The following is a 13,664-nucleotide window of genomic DNA, read 5'->3' on the forward strand; positions in this document are numbered from 1 at the left end:
GTAAAACCTTTAAACAATGCTGCCTGAGAAATTGTGTGTTATATAGTCTCATGGTGTTTTTATTTGTGGGTGAGTGCAGTAGGTGTCGTGTGCAATGTGTGCACAATTTGTATTAAGTGAAACTGGGACTATGTGCAGTTGCGTATCTGGTGTTGTTTTTGTTCAGGCCATTGGGTTTGACTGTTGTTTTTGTTGTAAGTGTGAAGGCATTATCTGTGCAGCACTGAGTCCAAGTCAAATTTCCGCTATGGGGACAATAACGTGTATTGTATGGTATCATATCATATCTTATCTTATCGTATCTTATCATAAACTTTAACTTCTACATGTATTTTTTGTTCATTTGTACAAACTACAAGTAATTTCCAAAAAAGCTCTTGCATGTAAGCTTTTTTATTCAATGCATTAGTAGTTTAAAATAAGGCATATGATCATTAAAGCCTACTAATGAAAAACATGTTAAAGTTTTCTCTAAACTATCATACACATTAAGATAATACTGAACAAATTAACAAATAGCTTTCAGTGGAAACAGGCTTGAAAGCTTTATTGAAAGCTCCCTCCGGGAAGCACTGTGCGTGGTTACATACTGTTGCATATGATATGAGGATTCTGGCATAGCTTTGCAGTCATATAACTTGTGGCCTGGTATTGCAGGTAAACACCACTTGACATTTACTTAGTATATCTATGCATTTGAGCTGCAACTAGTGAGTTAGGCAGCTCTGCATCAGTGACTGACAATGTAAAAGATCTACTAATGAAAGAAGAAAGAAATGCTGGACTGTTTGTCACTGTGTGGAGAGACATAGCTGCCTGCAGTCAGTTAAATGAATCAGAGCACTTAAACTATCCACGACATTCCAGATTGTCAATGTTACATAAATACAATCTCGCTAACGTTTTAATGATGCCACGATTGGGACTCGGGTGAGTTTTGTCACATAAGCAGTGCCAAGCCTCAAGGTCCATGCACTGGAAAAACTCTCCAAACCTTCTCTTCCTGCTTTTCTCTGAGTATCATAACACAGGGTCATAACAAAGTAAATATTTTAAAGGTTCAGTGTGTAGGATTTAGGGGCACAAATGAAATATTTTGAAAGTGTTTTTTCTGTGTATAATCACCTTGAAATAAGAATAGTTGTTTCTTGAATACCTTAGAATGAACCTCTTATATCTACATAGGGAGCAGGTCCTTATCCATGGAGATAGCCATGTTGTACTGCCATGTTACTACAGTAACCAAGAGCAGACAAATCAAACACTCGCTCTAAATAGGGCCTATCACGTTTGGCGTTGACACCATCAAAGAGTAGCAACTGTGTGATGAGCTAAAAAACGTCAATATAACACTAATTTTTGATGAGAAACTGATTTATGCTGTGTTTTTGGGGTATTTTAAATCAACATTTTCATTTGTTTTTGAGAAGAAGAGACCTCTACGGATAATTCGGCTCTCGTTAAAAATCTGCTAAACTTTGGATCTTTCGCAGGTGCTAGTCTTGCAACCTGTCTGTGACAAGCTGTACAACATCAGAGAAACACTCATTTGAAACTCTTTTTCTCTGTGTTTCTACTGGTTTTATTCACCTGTTTGGTGTGCTTTGGAGAAGAAAACAGCTTCCCTTAGGCTCCTGGTAAAAACCTCTTGAACAATTAACACTGACACTATGCACATGGGAGAAGTTTTAGCTGGTTGCAATCTGCAATCCTCACTGCAAGATGCCAAAAAATCCCACACACTGCTTCTTTAAAATGGTATAGATACAATTGAATTTTAATGAGAGAAGTAAAGCATACCGACAGAAACAGCTAAATCTGGATCAGTGAATGTAGACCTGTTTGTATCTAACAGGACTTAAAAAAAAACATTCCTTTTTCCAACTGCAAACATTACACCTTAGTCCTGTTTTAACATGGTGATACATTTTTGAGCTTTTCTACAGAAAGACAAAGTGATTGTTACAGTGGTTGCCCTCATGAGGGTGCTATAAACCTAAGTCAAACTTACAAAGTTTACAAAAGTGGTCCAATAATTATGAAAGTAAGAGGGAAGGTGTCTGCGTCATTTGACGAGGAGGAGCTGCTTATGTGGCTTTAATGCGCGTACATGACCTAATGTGAAATGATAAACACTTTCAGTACCTTTTCTGACATGTCATTGGAAATAAGTGCCACATTTTTCTTTTCTAGAGCAGTGTGTTGTGTCGTGAATAAGAATAGATCAGTTTCAGTTTGTATAGAGGTTAATGTGACACCTGCGTCGGCTCTAGTTTGTGCCTCTCATATATTGTTATAGCTTTAAAACAGTGGTAATTGTGAAAGGACCATCTTGGTATTTTCTCCTTCTCCTTCAGAAAAACAAATGCTCTGCTCTGTGTGTCAAATGTAATGATAGTACATGAGAGGCACAAACTAAAGCTACATTTATGAGAACTTTGTGTAGACAGCAGTGTCTGTGTGCGGCTCAGATGTGTGAGATGTACAGATAGGTGCTGTTGATGCTCCAGTCAGGAGGGAAGTCCTGCACTGAGTGGCTCTTCAAATGCCTCTGCATGGCGACCAGGCTGTTGCAGAACTCCAGGCACACTGTGCACTGGTAGGGTGTCGCTCCGCCGTGAGTCCGCAAGTGCTTGATCATGGCCGAGTAGTCCCGTGAGCGCTGACCACAGAGACGGCACTCGAAGGGTTTCTCTCCTTAAAACAAAGAGAGAATAGGAAGGAAGTCAATATAGGATGAAGAGACGTGTGCTCACATGAGAGAGGGCCTCGTGACTTCAGGATGTGTAGACGTGTATTCCTCGCCAGTTTTCAACCATCTTTTCATCATCATCATTTTTACATCCTGCTATATAACCCAACTACAATTTATGCAGTATATTTTTTCCTATTGCTTGATTTGGAGTGAAATCAACTAAACTTGGTCACTTTTAAACAAATCATCTCAGATCCCCATCGAAACAGTTATGCACCACTTACGTGTTGGTATATCCATGACTGCATGTTGATGTAGCAAAAACTAAAATCAATAATTATGTATCAGCTGTAATTCTGTACAAAAAGTACAAGTAACATTTAAAACTCAACAGAAAATCCTATTACAGCAGATTTTGAAAATTGTGCATGAGAGAAAGTCTTAAAAATGTTGTATAAGATACAATATATGTGCTGTTTTCATTTTTCAGCTTCAGGACAAATTAATATATGTTTTAAATGACATGTTACATTAAATGTTTTAGGATGACATTTCAACTTGAATGCTGGCCCTTTTACTCTGAAAAAAGTGACCTATTTTAATGTCGAGCACCATTCCTGTGGTTTGATAGCATGTTTCAACCAATTTACAACCAGTTATCTCCTAGAATTTAAGTTGTTGCTAATTATTTCTTTTTCATTTTGTATAAGCGCATGCTGTTTGGCAAGTGCTTCATTACTTAAACTTTGCACACTGTCCAATTTACAGAGAAAATTGCCTAACACAGGTAATGTATCACATGGAATATTCTGCCTGTCTGATGTCAAAGCTATCATTGCATGATAATACAGTTGTAAGTGCACACTTTGAATTGCATTACACTACAGAAATAGTCATAATAGCCTCTAAAGCACTTAAAGCAGACATGAAATTTTTCATTGATTGAAGGATTTTCTATCTCACGCAAGTTTCAAGTCTGTGAGTTTCAAGTTCCTGTAAAGTGTGTTTCATAGTACTAAAATGAGTGGAAACCAGCACACGCCTGCAGTTTGTCAAAAAATCTAAAACACAACAATCTGCTTCGGAAGATGTTAATCGGTAATGCCTTGTAGTAAATTGTCTAAAACATGCAGAAGTACTGGCATGGTCGTGTAAGCTCAAAAACATGCTATGCTAACAACAAACTTTAGGGACTTTAGAGAATCCCACTGACTTAAGCAGCCTCAGCCTTACTCTACTGTTGTTGCTTTTCAGTTGTTTCATGCCATTGGCTTTTTAAAATCAAAGTATACAAATACTTTTGTATTTATTTGGCTCCTCTGACCTGATGACCCAGTTTATCTGTATTCACTTTGTCTCTAGATTTTGGACAAGAACAAATATGTTGAATAATAAAATTCCCCTGGTGATTATTTGTAGTTTTTGCTCGATTGTGCCACAAAATATACAAAGATTATTATCTATCATTGTAGGTAGGCATAATCTCAGATCTTAACATTTAAGTATACTCAGCTGAATGGTAACTGAGACGGAGTTTAAAAGTTCCCTTCAGAAAAAGAATCTCCTTATAAACCTTAAAAGTTATTTTTGCCAAGCTATCAGAAAAAGCACTTTTGGCTTTGCACTGCCGATTAAATAGTTTGCTTACCGGTGTGAACTCGGTGGTGTGTGTCCAGTTGGTGTTTCAGACTGAACTTTTTAGGACAGTGTTGGCACTGATAGGGTTTTTCTCCTCTGTTCTCTTGTCGAAGGGACTGCGGTTCACGCTGCACCTCATCTCCTCTTCCACAGAACCGACACCCTGCACAGGCGTCACCTTTGCAAACAACAAAATGAGGGAAAATAGGTGTGAATATTTCGGTGGACAGTAAGGGGCCCTGTTCACAAAAACATGTTGCAATTTAGAGGTACTGTGGTTCAGTTCCAGCTCCAGCTAACAGTCCCGTGAAAGTGTTTTGGAGTATGATGTGGAACTTCCATGTGTACATCTATTAAACACTGTAACAAATGTGAGCTTATCAAAACTGCATTGTTTTCTGAATATATGCCTTTTCTTTAGCACTTATTTCTTAATTGTTACTTTTATGTATAATTTAGTGCTTAACGGAGAAGGACATTAAAGCTGTAATTGAAAACTTTTATCAAAATAATTGTCATGTTCACTGAAACTGTACATGTACATGACACAGATCGTCTGTGAAAAAAAAAACCCCTCTGCCTCCTCGTAGGACTTCTAATGGCATTTGTAAGAATGCATGAATGAAAATAACCAGCAGCCTGTAACGCAGCTGTAAATCATTGCTCATGAACTGAGGTCAAACCGTAAAACTATCAGCCCTGATCAAATATGAATCGAGGTTCTTTTACTGGATTGCCTGTTTCTCGCCTCAGATGTTTTCGAGTCATATTTTTGTGTACTTTTTAGCTCTTGAGCATTGATTGACAGCTGCGTTATAAACTGCGTCGACATGTGGTAATGTCATTAGAAGAACTATGAGTAACTGCCTGAGAAGGGGGAACTTTTTTTTCATAGCTTATCAGTCTCATGTACTACTATGTGGATAAAGAGGCAGTTTTAGTGAAACTGACAAAAGGTATTTTTTAAAATAGAAGTTCCCAGCTGAGAGCAAAGGGACATGCAAGTAAACAATGTAACTGACTACTTTTAAAAAGATTAACTCATTTCATTTTAGAGCTGCATGAATAGAGGACTAATGGAGAAAATTCATTATTTGATTAATTATTGGATTTATTTGAATAATCATGAATTCCCAGTAGTTCCAGCTTTTTTTTTTTTTTTTTAAAGCACATTTTATCTTTGGGGGTTGGACTGTTAGTTGAAGAAAACAAAATATCTGATGATGTCACCTTGAACTTGGCTTTTCACTATTGCTGCCTTCCAAATTTACTTTGAGTAGGTACAGCAGCTGCCCTTAAAAAGTCCACCATTGCAGCTTCTAACAACTGTCAATGACCTGTCAAGCTGTCATCTGTCTATGGCTCAGTCAATGTGACGAATCTTCTGCTGTGCAGAGAATTGTGGGTCAAGAGAGCCAGAAAAGCATGCTGGCTTGCATACTGCAAAATATGACCAGATGTAGTAGGACATCCTGGTATTTTTCCAACTTACTGCATTTGACAAACTATGCACTGGGACATACTAAATATGTTTCTGCCATAGTAAATAGTATGGTAGTAACACATTATAAATCAAACCATTAATGGATTTATTGAATAAAAAACATTCATCAGATCAATCGACAATACAGCACCACTTTATAAAGAAAATCCTGCTTGAATTAACAGTAGCAGTCAAAGTCTGGATTATAAGATTCCCTGACTTAATTGACATAATAATAATTAATCTTAATGGTAATCAATAAATATTTATTGCACAAGCATTAGAACACCATATCAGTCGATACACAGTATTTTTTTATCATCTTTTAGAGGCACAAGTCTATTTTTGATCAGCATCCTGTTGCAAGACAATATATTCAGTTTGTATGAGCTTACTTTCCTGTCTCTGTGCACACGTCTCTTCTGCAGTCACGTATGTCAGTGAGTCTTTTAAGGTTAGAAAGGTGTGATTTTGAGGTTAAAGGAGCAACTCTGAAGCATTTCAGTCCCTTATATTTTTTCAGGTTACTCAAGTGAAAACTTGGGCCTCATAGTATAGACAGGATGCTGAAATAAGCAGGGGGTGTACTGTAGTAGGGGAAATCAAGAGACTAAACCACAACAATTGAACACTCACCACTCTAAACAAAAGCTACTGAGACCTGCTGTCATTAGCATGTTTCCTGTCCAATATGTCTTTGTAGTTCTCACTTTTAAATATCTTACATCTTATATAGATAATTTTTTAATTTACACTGCAGTAATATAATTTTGAAAATTAAAAAAAGGACAGTGAGACATAACATAAAAACACTAAACACAGGTGCTTAAATGCTTCATTTTTCCCACACATTTTATATATTAGACTGATTTTCAATAAGTGCCGAGTAGTATTATCTTTAGCACTTTTGCTCAGTTATGACACTGCAGACACTACAGCACAGTTTTAACGTCGCCTGATCTCTTCAAGTATGAACATAATGTTCCATCAGATAAAACATGTTAATCAGCTTGATTGTACAAGACAAACTATCAAACTCGCGCATGTACACACACTCACTCACACTTTAATTTTTTTGTGGTATTGCAGAGACTTACATTCCTATTACAGTAATAATTATAATGAATTAATAGGTTTGATTTTTGTTTGGTATAGGAAAAACCACTGTTGCGATGCAGTGCATACTGTACTGCATATATCTAGCTGTATCTAGTAACCACACTCCTGCTCCTGCTGCACCATGCTCTCAAAACCACAACTCTCTTTATCACTTTCCATTGCGTAGCTATGTAGCTGGAGTCTGCCGAGGTTAGGGGTCATGGCAAGAACTGTCTTACTGTCGCGTTAAATTTATTGGTTCTACACTAGATAAGCACCGGTACAGCTTTGATCGTATTGTGCAGTCATACTAGTACGTTTTTTGTGCTGTAATTATTCAAAAACAGTATGTTCTCTGTTATAATGATGCCATTACCTGGTGGTGTTGAGTCCCGCAGCACTGGATCACCACGGGCGCTTGTGTTACAGTGTTGGCAGTCTTTGATTCTCTCTCTGCTGGCTTTGGGCCCCTCATGGTAACTGCGAAAAATACATTTTCTGATGCAAGGCTTGAAAATACCATTGTAAAGACACTGCTTGTATTTGCACTCCAAAGAGATACTGTACTGTAATATACTGCAAGTAAAAGTCTTGTGTGGAAAAAACTGTCAGTATGCAAATATTTTTTAACATTATGCGTTATCACAGATTACATCCTTTAACACCCTTTCCTTCCTCTCCATGTACAACCACAAGATATTTATAGTGCTCATTCTGGGTAGAAGTGCATATAACTTTAGTATAATGTGACAGTAGAAAGAACGGGATAATGAGGAGATGCTGGAAAAATACCCCCCACAAAAAAAACCAAAAAAAAAACCCAAAAAAAAAACCCAAACAAAACACACACACACACACACACACACACACACACACACACACACACACACATACATTAATGTTTTGAACAATTTCTTGTGGTATAGACACAGCCAGTCTAAACACTGAAACCTTGTTTCAGTGGGTGGAAAATCTTGAATTCTGCAAAGCAGGGGAGAAATTTAGGGGGCTCCCCTTTACACACTGTGTGATTAGACTGTGTGGAACACTGTACATGATCACAAAAGGAGGAAAATTACCCAAAAACAAAGTCAAGTCAGTTTCACTCTGTCTAGTAGTACCACAAAACGGCAGTGGTAAATTCATTCAGAATTAGAACAAGTATTGTTTGTTTTAATCCAACAAAAAAAACCCAAAACTTAAATGTGTCTTTTTTTGGAAAAATCACTCGTGTGTCTCTTTGCTCTTTTGTGATGTAGTTAGTCTGAAAATTAGAATTATGATTTATCAAAAAAAAAAAACAAAAAAAAAAAACGGACTGACTAGGTCTGGCAGGGAAGGGTTAACAGGTGAAACTGCTCTAGTTGGAAAGTGCAGGAGGCTTGATCTCAGACAAACAGCAGTGAGTCAGGTACCAAAGCTGTCGTAAGGGAACAATTGAGCAAATAAGGGGATTCGAGATGACTGTGAGAGGAAAAATAAGGAGACTGACAGAAAATAAAAAAAAGTTTCCGAATTCATGTCCGAGTGCTGACTTACCTCGGCTCACTGGTTTGTGCGGCCCCAGTAAACGCTCTCTGGCTGACTTTTTTTCTTTTTAACAGGCCTTGCTTGATTAGGCTCCCCATCCCTGTCGACCCAGTGTAAAGGTTTTGTGTATAACGTGGATAAAAGCCAGAGTAGCCCATTACGGAGCTGTGAACAGGGGTTTGAAAACGAGAGCCTAGCAGGGGGAACATGTGGGGGGTGGAGAGGGAGAATGGGTATGCTACAGAGGACTGGTTTGGAGACTGTAGGGGGTGAGTTGCAATTAAGCTTGAATAGTTCTCTGCTATCCGCTGCAGGGTGCTCACAGAGCTCCACATGTTTGGAGGGAAAGTCCAGGGAGAGGAGAAAGAGTTACTGCTGCTGGCCGGCCTCACGGTAACACTGTCTCTGTTATAGGATGGTGCTGACACAGGGGGCAGTTTGGGCTTCTTTCTTGGGAATGGTGGACTGTCGGGGTTCTTAGCAGGATCAGAGGGTGAAAGGTTTTCCATGATAATGCAGTCGCTTGCCTGCTCTACTGGGGACAAAGTCTCTTGGAGCTTCTCCTCTTGAAGTGGACTTCCTTTTTGCTTTTGATCATTCTCCTCTGCACTTCCCTCCTCTTCTTTGACACTTGTGATGTCCCTTTTTTCGTCATCATCTCTGGCTCTGTAGTCGAGATTGTCCAGCTGCTTTCGGCACTGGTGCTCCAGCAGCTGCATTTCCAGCAGCTGAGCAGCTCTCAGCAGCAAGTGCAGGTCATCTTCAGACACCTCAAGAGTCTGTGCGTAGGTGAAGTCCAGAACTTGCTGGAAGGTGCGGGGTGAGAAATACTCCAGAGTGCAGTGGACTGGGCTGTCTGTGTCTCCCTGGGCTAGCTGCTGCGCTAGTCTTTTACTAGCACAAGCCAATACTAGCCGATGAGCCCTGAAAGTTTTACTCTTTACCGAGATGATGGCATCACAGAGCGTCCCCGAGCGACGTAAGACATCTGCCTGCTGCAGAAAGTGGAAGTATTGGGTGTTGTCGATTCTGATCATTTCTGAAGTTTGTAGAAATATTATCAAAAGTCTGAAAAGAAAAAGTCAAAGGAACAAAAATAATCTGAGATCAGATAGTGCCCACACTGTGTCAGAATTAGTTCCACCTGTTTGTCAGGTCGTTATCAGGTATGCGGCATTTCTAGAAATGCTAAATTGTAAGTTGGAAAATCACTTTGCAAATCAACGGCAGGGATTGGTTATTGATTCACAGATAATAGGTTTCTCTGTGGTTTGGACAGTTTTTTTTTCCATCCTCTCCAGAAAGCATTACTTGCAGTGAGAGTTGAGGGGGCAGAATGTAGGTGATTTCATTACTTGTTTATATTGCAACGAGTGCAACAGTGAATTTGATTTTCAACTAGTTTGTAGAAGAGTCTGTAAGTTGTTACGGTTTTTTATTTTACTGCAAGTAACCCACATATGTATTTACATGTTTACAATCAGTAGAATTCACACAAAGACTATGAAATATGGAGAAAAACTTTCATCAATCACAACTGTGTCTCATATCATGTCTGAAATATATGGTTGATGTGTGGAAAAGTACTGTGTTTAGTGAAAGCTTTGATATTTGGTGCTCACATACACACTCTAAAGCCACAAAGCCCTAACAGTATATGAAACCATGACTAATGACTGTACACATGAGTAAACATGAGTAAAGTTTAAGCATCAAGAACAATAACTATATTTGGCTGACTGTATTTGGATGTGATAAACATCAAATGCAAAGGGTGCGGAGGGTTGGAATATGCAAATATGTTAGTATGACTGAAATATTTGGAATTTTACACCTGCAATTGAGAATGCATGGATGAAAACACTGTGGCTGTATGTTGAAACTACCGGATGCCCGAGAGGTTGTCATCTTCACACACTCTGAAGTCTATAATGAACTTTTATGATTATACAGTGTGTGGTTGGTTTCTGCAGCAGAGGTCACAAGTACTGTGAGCTATTACAGACTTTTTTTTTTGCACAATTGCAACCCCAATCGGTCCTGCAATCTGATGTTGACTGTAAATGGAAAGTAGATGTGAAACGAAATGACATTTAGTTTTCTAGTTACTGGAATTGTATGCATTTTTGCATGCACGCTCTCCAAAACTTGCTCTCTCTGCTCTTAATCACATAAATTAATGAATATTATTGGAAAATGTTAAACCAAAAATTTAAAAATTTAAAATTCAACTTTATTTCATTTATAATTTAATCACAACAACACATAGCGCTGAGAGTGAAACTGACAGTGACGCAGCTCCAGTATCAGAAGTAGAAAGTCAGTTTGATTACTGTATTTGATAAGAATCGGCCAGTATTTTTTTAATTAAAAAAAAAAAATCTCTTAGATACTCAGTTTGAAAATTTTGAGTGCAGAGCACGCAGGGAAATTATCATGCAAATCAAGCATGCATCAGTTCAGTGCAGCCGATTGTATCGTCTGCGTACATGGATATAAAGCAGTACACAATTTATGGCCGTCAAAGTCATGTGCTGCCTGATCAGAATTGTACCATATTGCTTATATATGACATCATACAACTTTGTTTACAGTCACAAATGTATTAAATAAATTATATTATTATATTAATTTATAACATAAATTATAGGGGTGGCTCAGTGGATAGAGCGGCACCCAATATACAGAGGTTGTATCCTTGCCGCAGCGTCCGCGCGTTCAGTTCCGGCCTCGACCCTTTGCTGCATGTCGCCCCCTCTCTCTCTCCCCCTTTCACACTTAAACTGTCCTGTCCATTAAAGGCAATAAAAGCCCCAAAAAATGATCTTTAAAATAAATAAATAAATAAATAGTGGCATAGATTATTTATTTCATGCTCAATGAAAATTTCCTTTTTACAATGTGCAGTCATGCATTTTTTATAGTAGTCATTTTTATTCATATAAATGTCCTCGCAAATAATAATTAAAAAAAAAAATAATGATGATAATGATAATAATATATAATACATAGTGGGATAATTGTATCACTGTTGTTGTCATAGTAGCGGCACTGTGACAATAGTTATTTTGTGAGAGGATTCATACGGTGTTTAACAATGTATTTTCGGATAAATTACTTGAAAGCAACGTCAGTAAACATGTTTTATGCGCAAGGAGATTTTGCACAAACTTTAAAAGCAATCCCTATGTTGTATAAGATGCAAACCTTTAATTCTTATAGCAACGTTCTCTGTGCCAGTCCATAAACTTCAGTGTCAACAGTTTGTTATATTGTACTTTCAGATATTGTGGCTTTCCTCCTCCTCACATCAATTTGATATAGCTGATGCATAATTTTCAATTATGCGTTGAAGTAGTACATGCAGTTGTGTTCTTTCGAGGCCGCTTGGTATTAAATCAATTATTTTACTGTATTGTATTCTGTTTTACTTTTGCTTCAAGTCCTTGTAATCCTTGCCTCAGTCTTTAATATTTCCAGAATATACTTGATTTTGTAATAAACTGGCTTGTGCAATAATTAAATTCCCCCAATGCGGCTCAAATCTGCAATGCACTTTTGCAGAGTTGTGACATAGTTAGCAGGTCTTTGAGCTCTTTGCAGTCAAAGTACTATCTCAATGCTTACACGGGGGAAAACCTCAGATTTACACATCCTTTGACAGGACATGAAGTTAACAGCAGCCTCCCCACAGCTCACATGTAAAGGTCTGGAGTTACAAAAGTGAAGCTAGAACTTAAAGCCTGTACGGCCAATAGGATCAATAGCGGCACACAAGGTTGTGTTTACAGTAGAGCATAGAAAACATCAGACCAAAGATGAGCAGCGCTAAAGTTTTCTGTTGTGGTTTTGTGTCTTGGAAACTTAAGAAGCAGCAAGCTGTGTGAATGAGCCACTTACCCGGCGTTTAGTAAATGTTCTCGCTGGAGAATGATGAGCTACCTCGCATCATGACTGTGAAGTGACTTGCAAAGTGACATGTCTGTCTGGGTACAGGTTTTGGTGAGGGACAGGGTGGTTTCCTCCTTTGTCTTTACAGTCCCTCCTCTTCAACTTGTCTCTTTCCCTTATTGGTTCATTGATTATGGTGCTAAATGTTTTTTTTTGTAATATAAGAGCTTGACTTATTTTAAAGTAAACACGTTCTTTTAATAATTTTGTTATAGTAGTTTGCTTCAAGTATGGAGGCAGTTTTACTATTTAATGCTCTTTAATTGTTGTAGATTGTAGACAACATATATTGATATATATGTATATAGATGTAATAAAGGTAACACATTTTCAGAAACTGAGAAAAGACTGTGTGTGTGTGTGTGTGTGTGTGTGTGTGTGTGTGTGTGAGAGAGAGAGAGAGAGAGAGAGAGATTGAGAAAGAGGGAGAGAAACAGGGTCAGTGGTTCAAAGGATAGTTGCGTGCCTTACTGATGGCCTACTGATGTATGCTGTACACAATTTTCTTTCACTCCAGCCTCACTTGTTGGTCACTACATTAATAGGCTGTTCTGTGCTGAGACAAAAACCACTTGAAAGGCACTGATCTGTGACAGGAAACATACAGACAAAAGCCCGATGGTACCACTACACAGGGCTGTAGGCCTGACTGAACCCTGCACCCTCTAAATAGAAATATCTGCTTTGTCCTTCCGATATGTCAGATGTCAGTGTGAAAACCTGTAAATAGGTCAACTGTAGAGAACTGGTCAGTTAAGCAGACCTCGGTGGTCATGTACATTGTGACTTCTTTGTTTGCCTTTAATAATCGTTAATAATCAAGCAGTGAGAACTTTATACAGTATTTGAAATTAGCTTTGATTAGCAGCCTAGGTTCATACACATTTTAGAGGCACTTCCTTTTTTGTTAATTATATCATATTTCATCTACTTTTGCTATGTTAAATGCAAAAACATATATATTATTTGATATAATATGTGGATATTTATGTAATTATATCAAAACTTGCAAGATGCTTTTGTTTAATCCAGCTGACATACAAAGTAAGCACATAACTGATGAACACAGTGGAGTATTAAGGAGAGACCAAAACAGAGCTGAAAGAGAGTAAATGTTGGCTGTGGTGTTTGTTAGAGTCTGTGTTATGCAGGTAGTTGTGAAGTTCTTGCACCCTAAGAGGTAAAAATGTCAACCCACAGTAAATGAAAGGAGTAGCAGACTGAACTTTTGAGCAACTGAGAAACTCGGAAGACCTCATAATAGGAGAT

At 38.1% G+C, this 13,664-nt stretch overlaps 1 protein-coding gene and 1 long non-coding RNA gene across 2 annotated transcripts in view; one reads left to right on the forward strand and one right to left on the reverse strand.

Moving 5' to 3' along the window:
• LOC121946121 (uncharacterized) overlaps positions 1-7,583 on the forward strand; it is a 22,656-nt gene extending 15,073 nt beyond the window's left edge. The window contains exon 5 of the long non-coding RNA XR_006105992.2: positions 4,447-7,583. This is a non-coding gene — a long non-coding RNA (uncharacterized LOC121946121). The remainder of the gene's footprint in view (positions 1-4,446) is intronic.
• On the reverse strand, positions 378-12,435 carry zbtb32 (zinc finger and BTB domain containing 32). The gene is made up of 5 exons (XM_042490529.2): positions 12,345-12,435; positions 8,454-9,512; positions 7,291-7,394; positions 4,344-4,511; positions 378-2,697 (listed from the first exon to the last, which is right to left on the reverse strand). The coding sequence occupies exons 2-5, from the start codon at positions 9,479-9,481 to the stop codon at positions 2,468-2,470; spliced, it is 1,530 nt and encodes a 509-aa protein (XP_042346463.1). The 5' UTR covers positions 9,482-9,512; positions 12,345-12,435; the 3' UTR covers positions 378-2,467.
• Between the last annotated feature and the right edge of the window lie 1,229 nt (positions 12,436-13,664).

The sequence above is a fragment of the Plectropomus leopardus genome, chromosome 11, assembly GCF_026936395.1.
Source record: "Plectropomus leopardus strain MGB_pleo_1.0 chromosome 11, ASM2693639v1, whole genome shotgun sequence".
Taxonomy (NCBI): Eukaryota; Metazoa; Chordata; class Actinopteri; order Perciformes; family Serranidae; genus Plectropomus; species Plectropomus leopardus.

Excerpts from the sequence above, each read along its gene's own strand:
- zbtb32 (XM_042490529.2), bottom strand. The coding sequence starts at position 9,481 with ATGATCAGAATCGACAACACCCAATACTTCCACTTTCTGCAGCAGGCA. Across the intron at positions 4,512-7,290 it reads GCGGGACTCAACACCACCAG|GTGACGCCTGTGCAGGGTGT; the intron begins GTAATGGCATCA and ends TTGTTTGCAAAG. Across the intron at positions 2,698-4,343 it reads ACACCACCGAGTTCACACCG|GAGAGAAACCCTTCGAGTGC; the intron begins GTAAGCAAACTA and ends CTTTGTTTTAAG.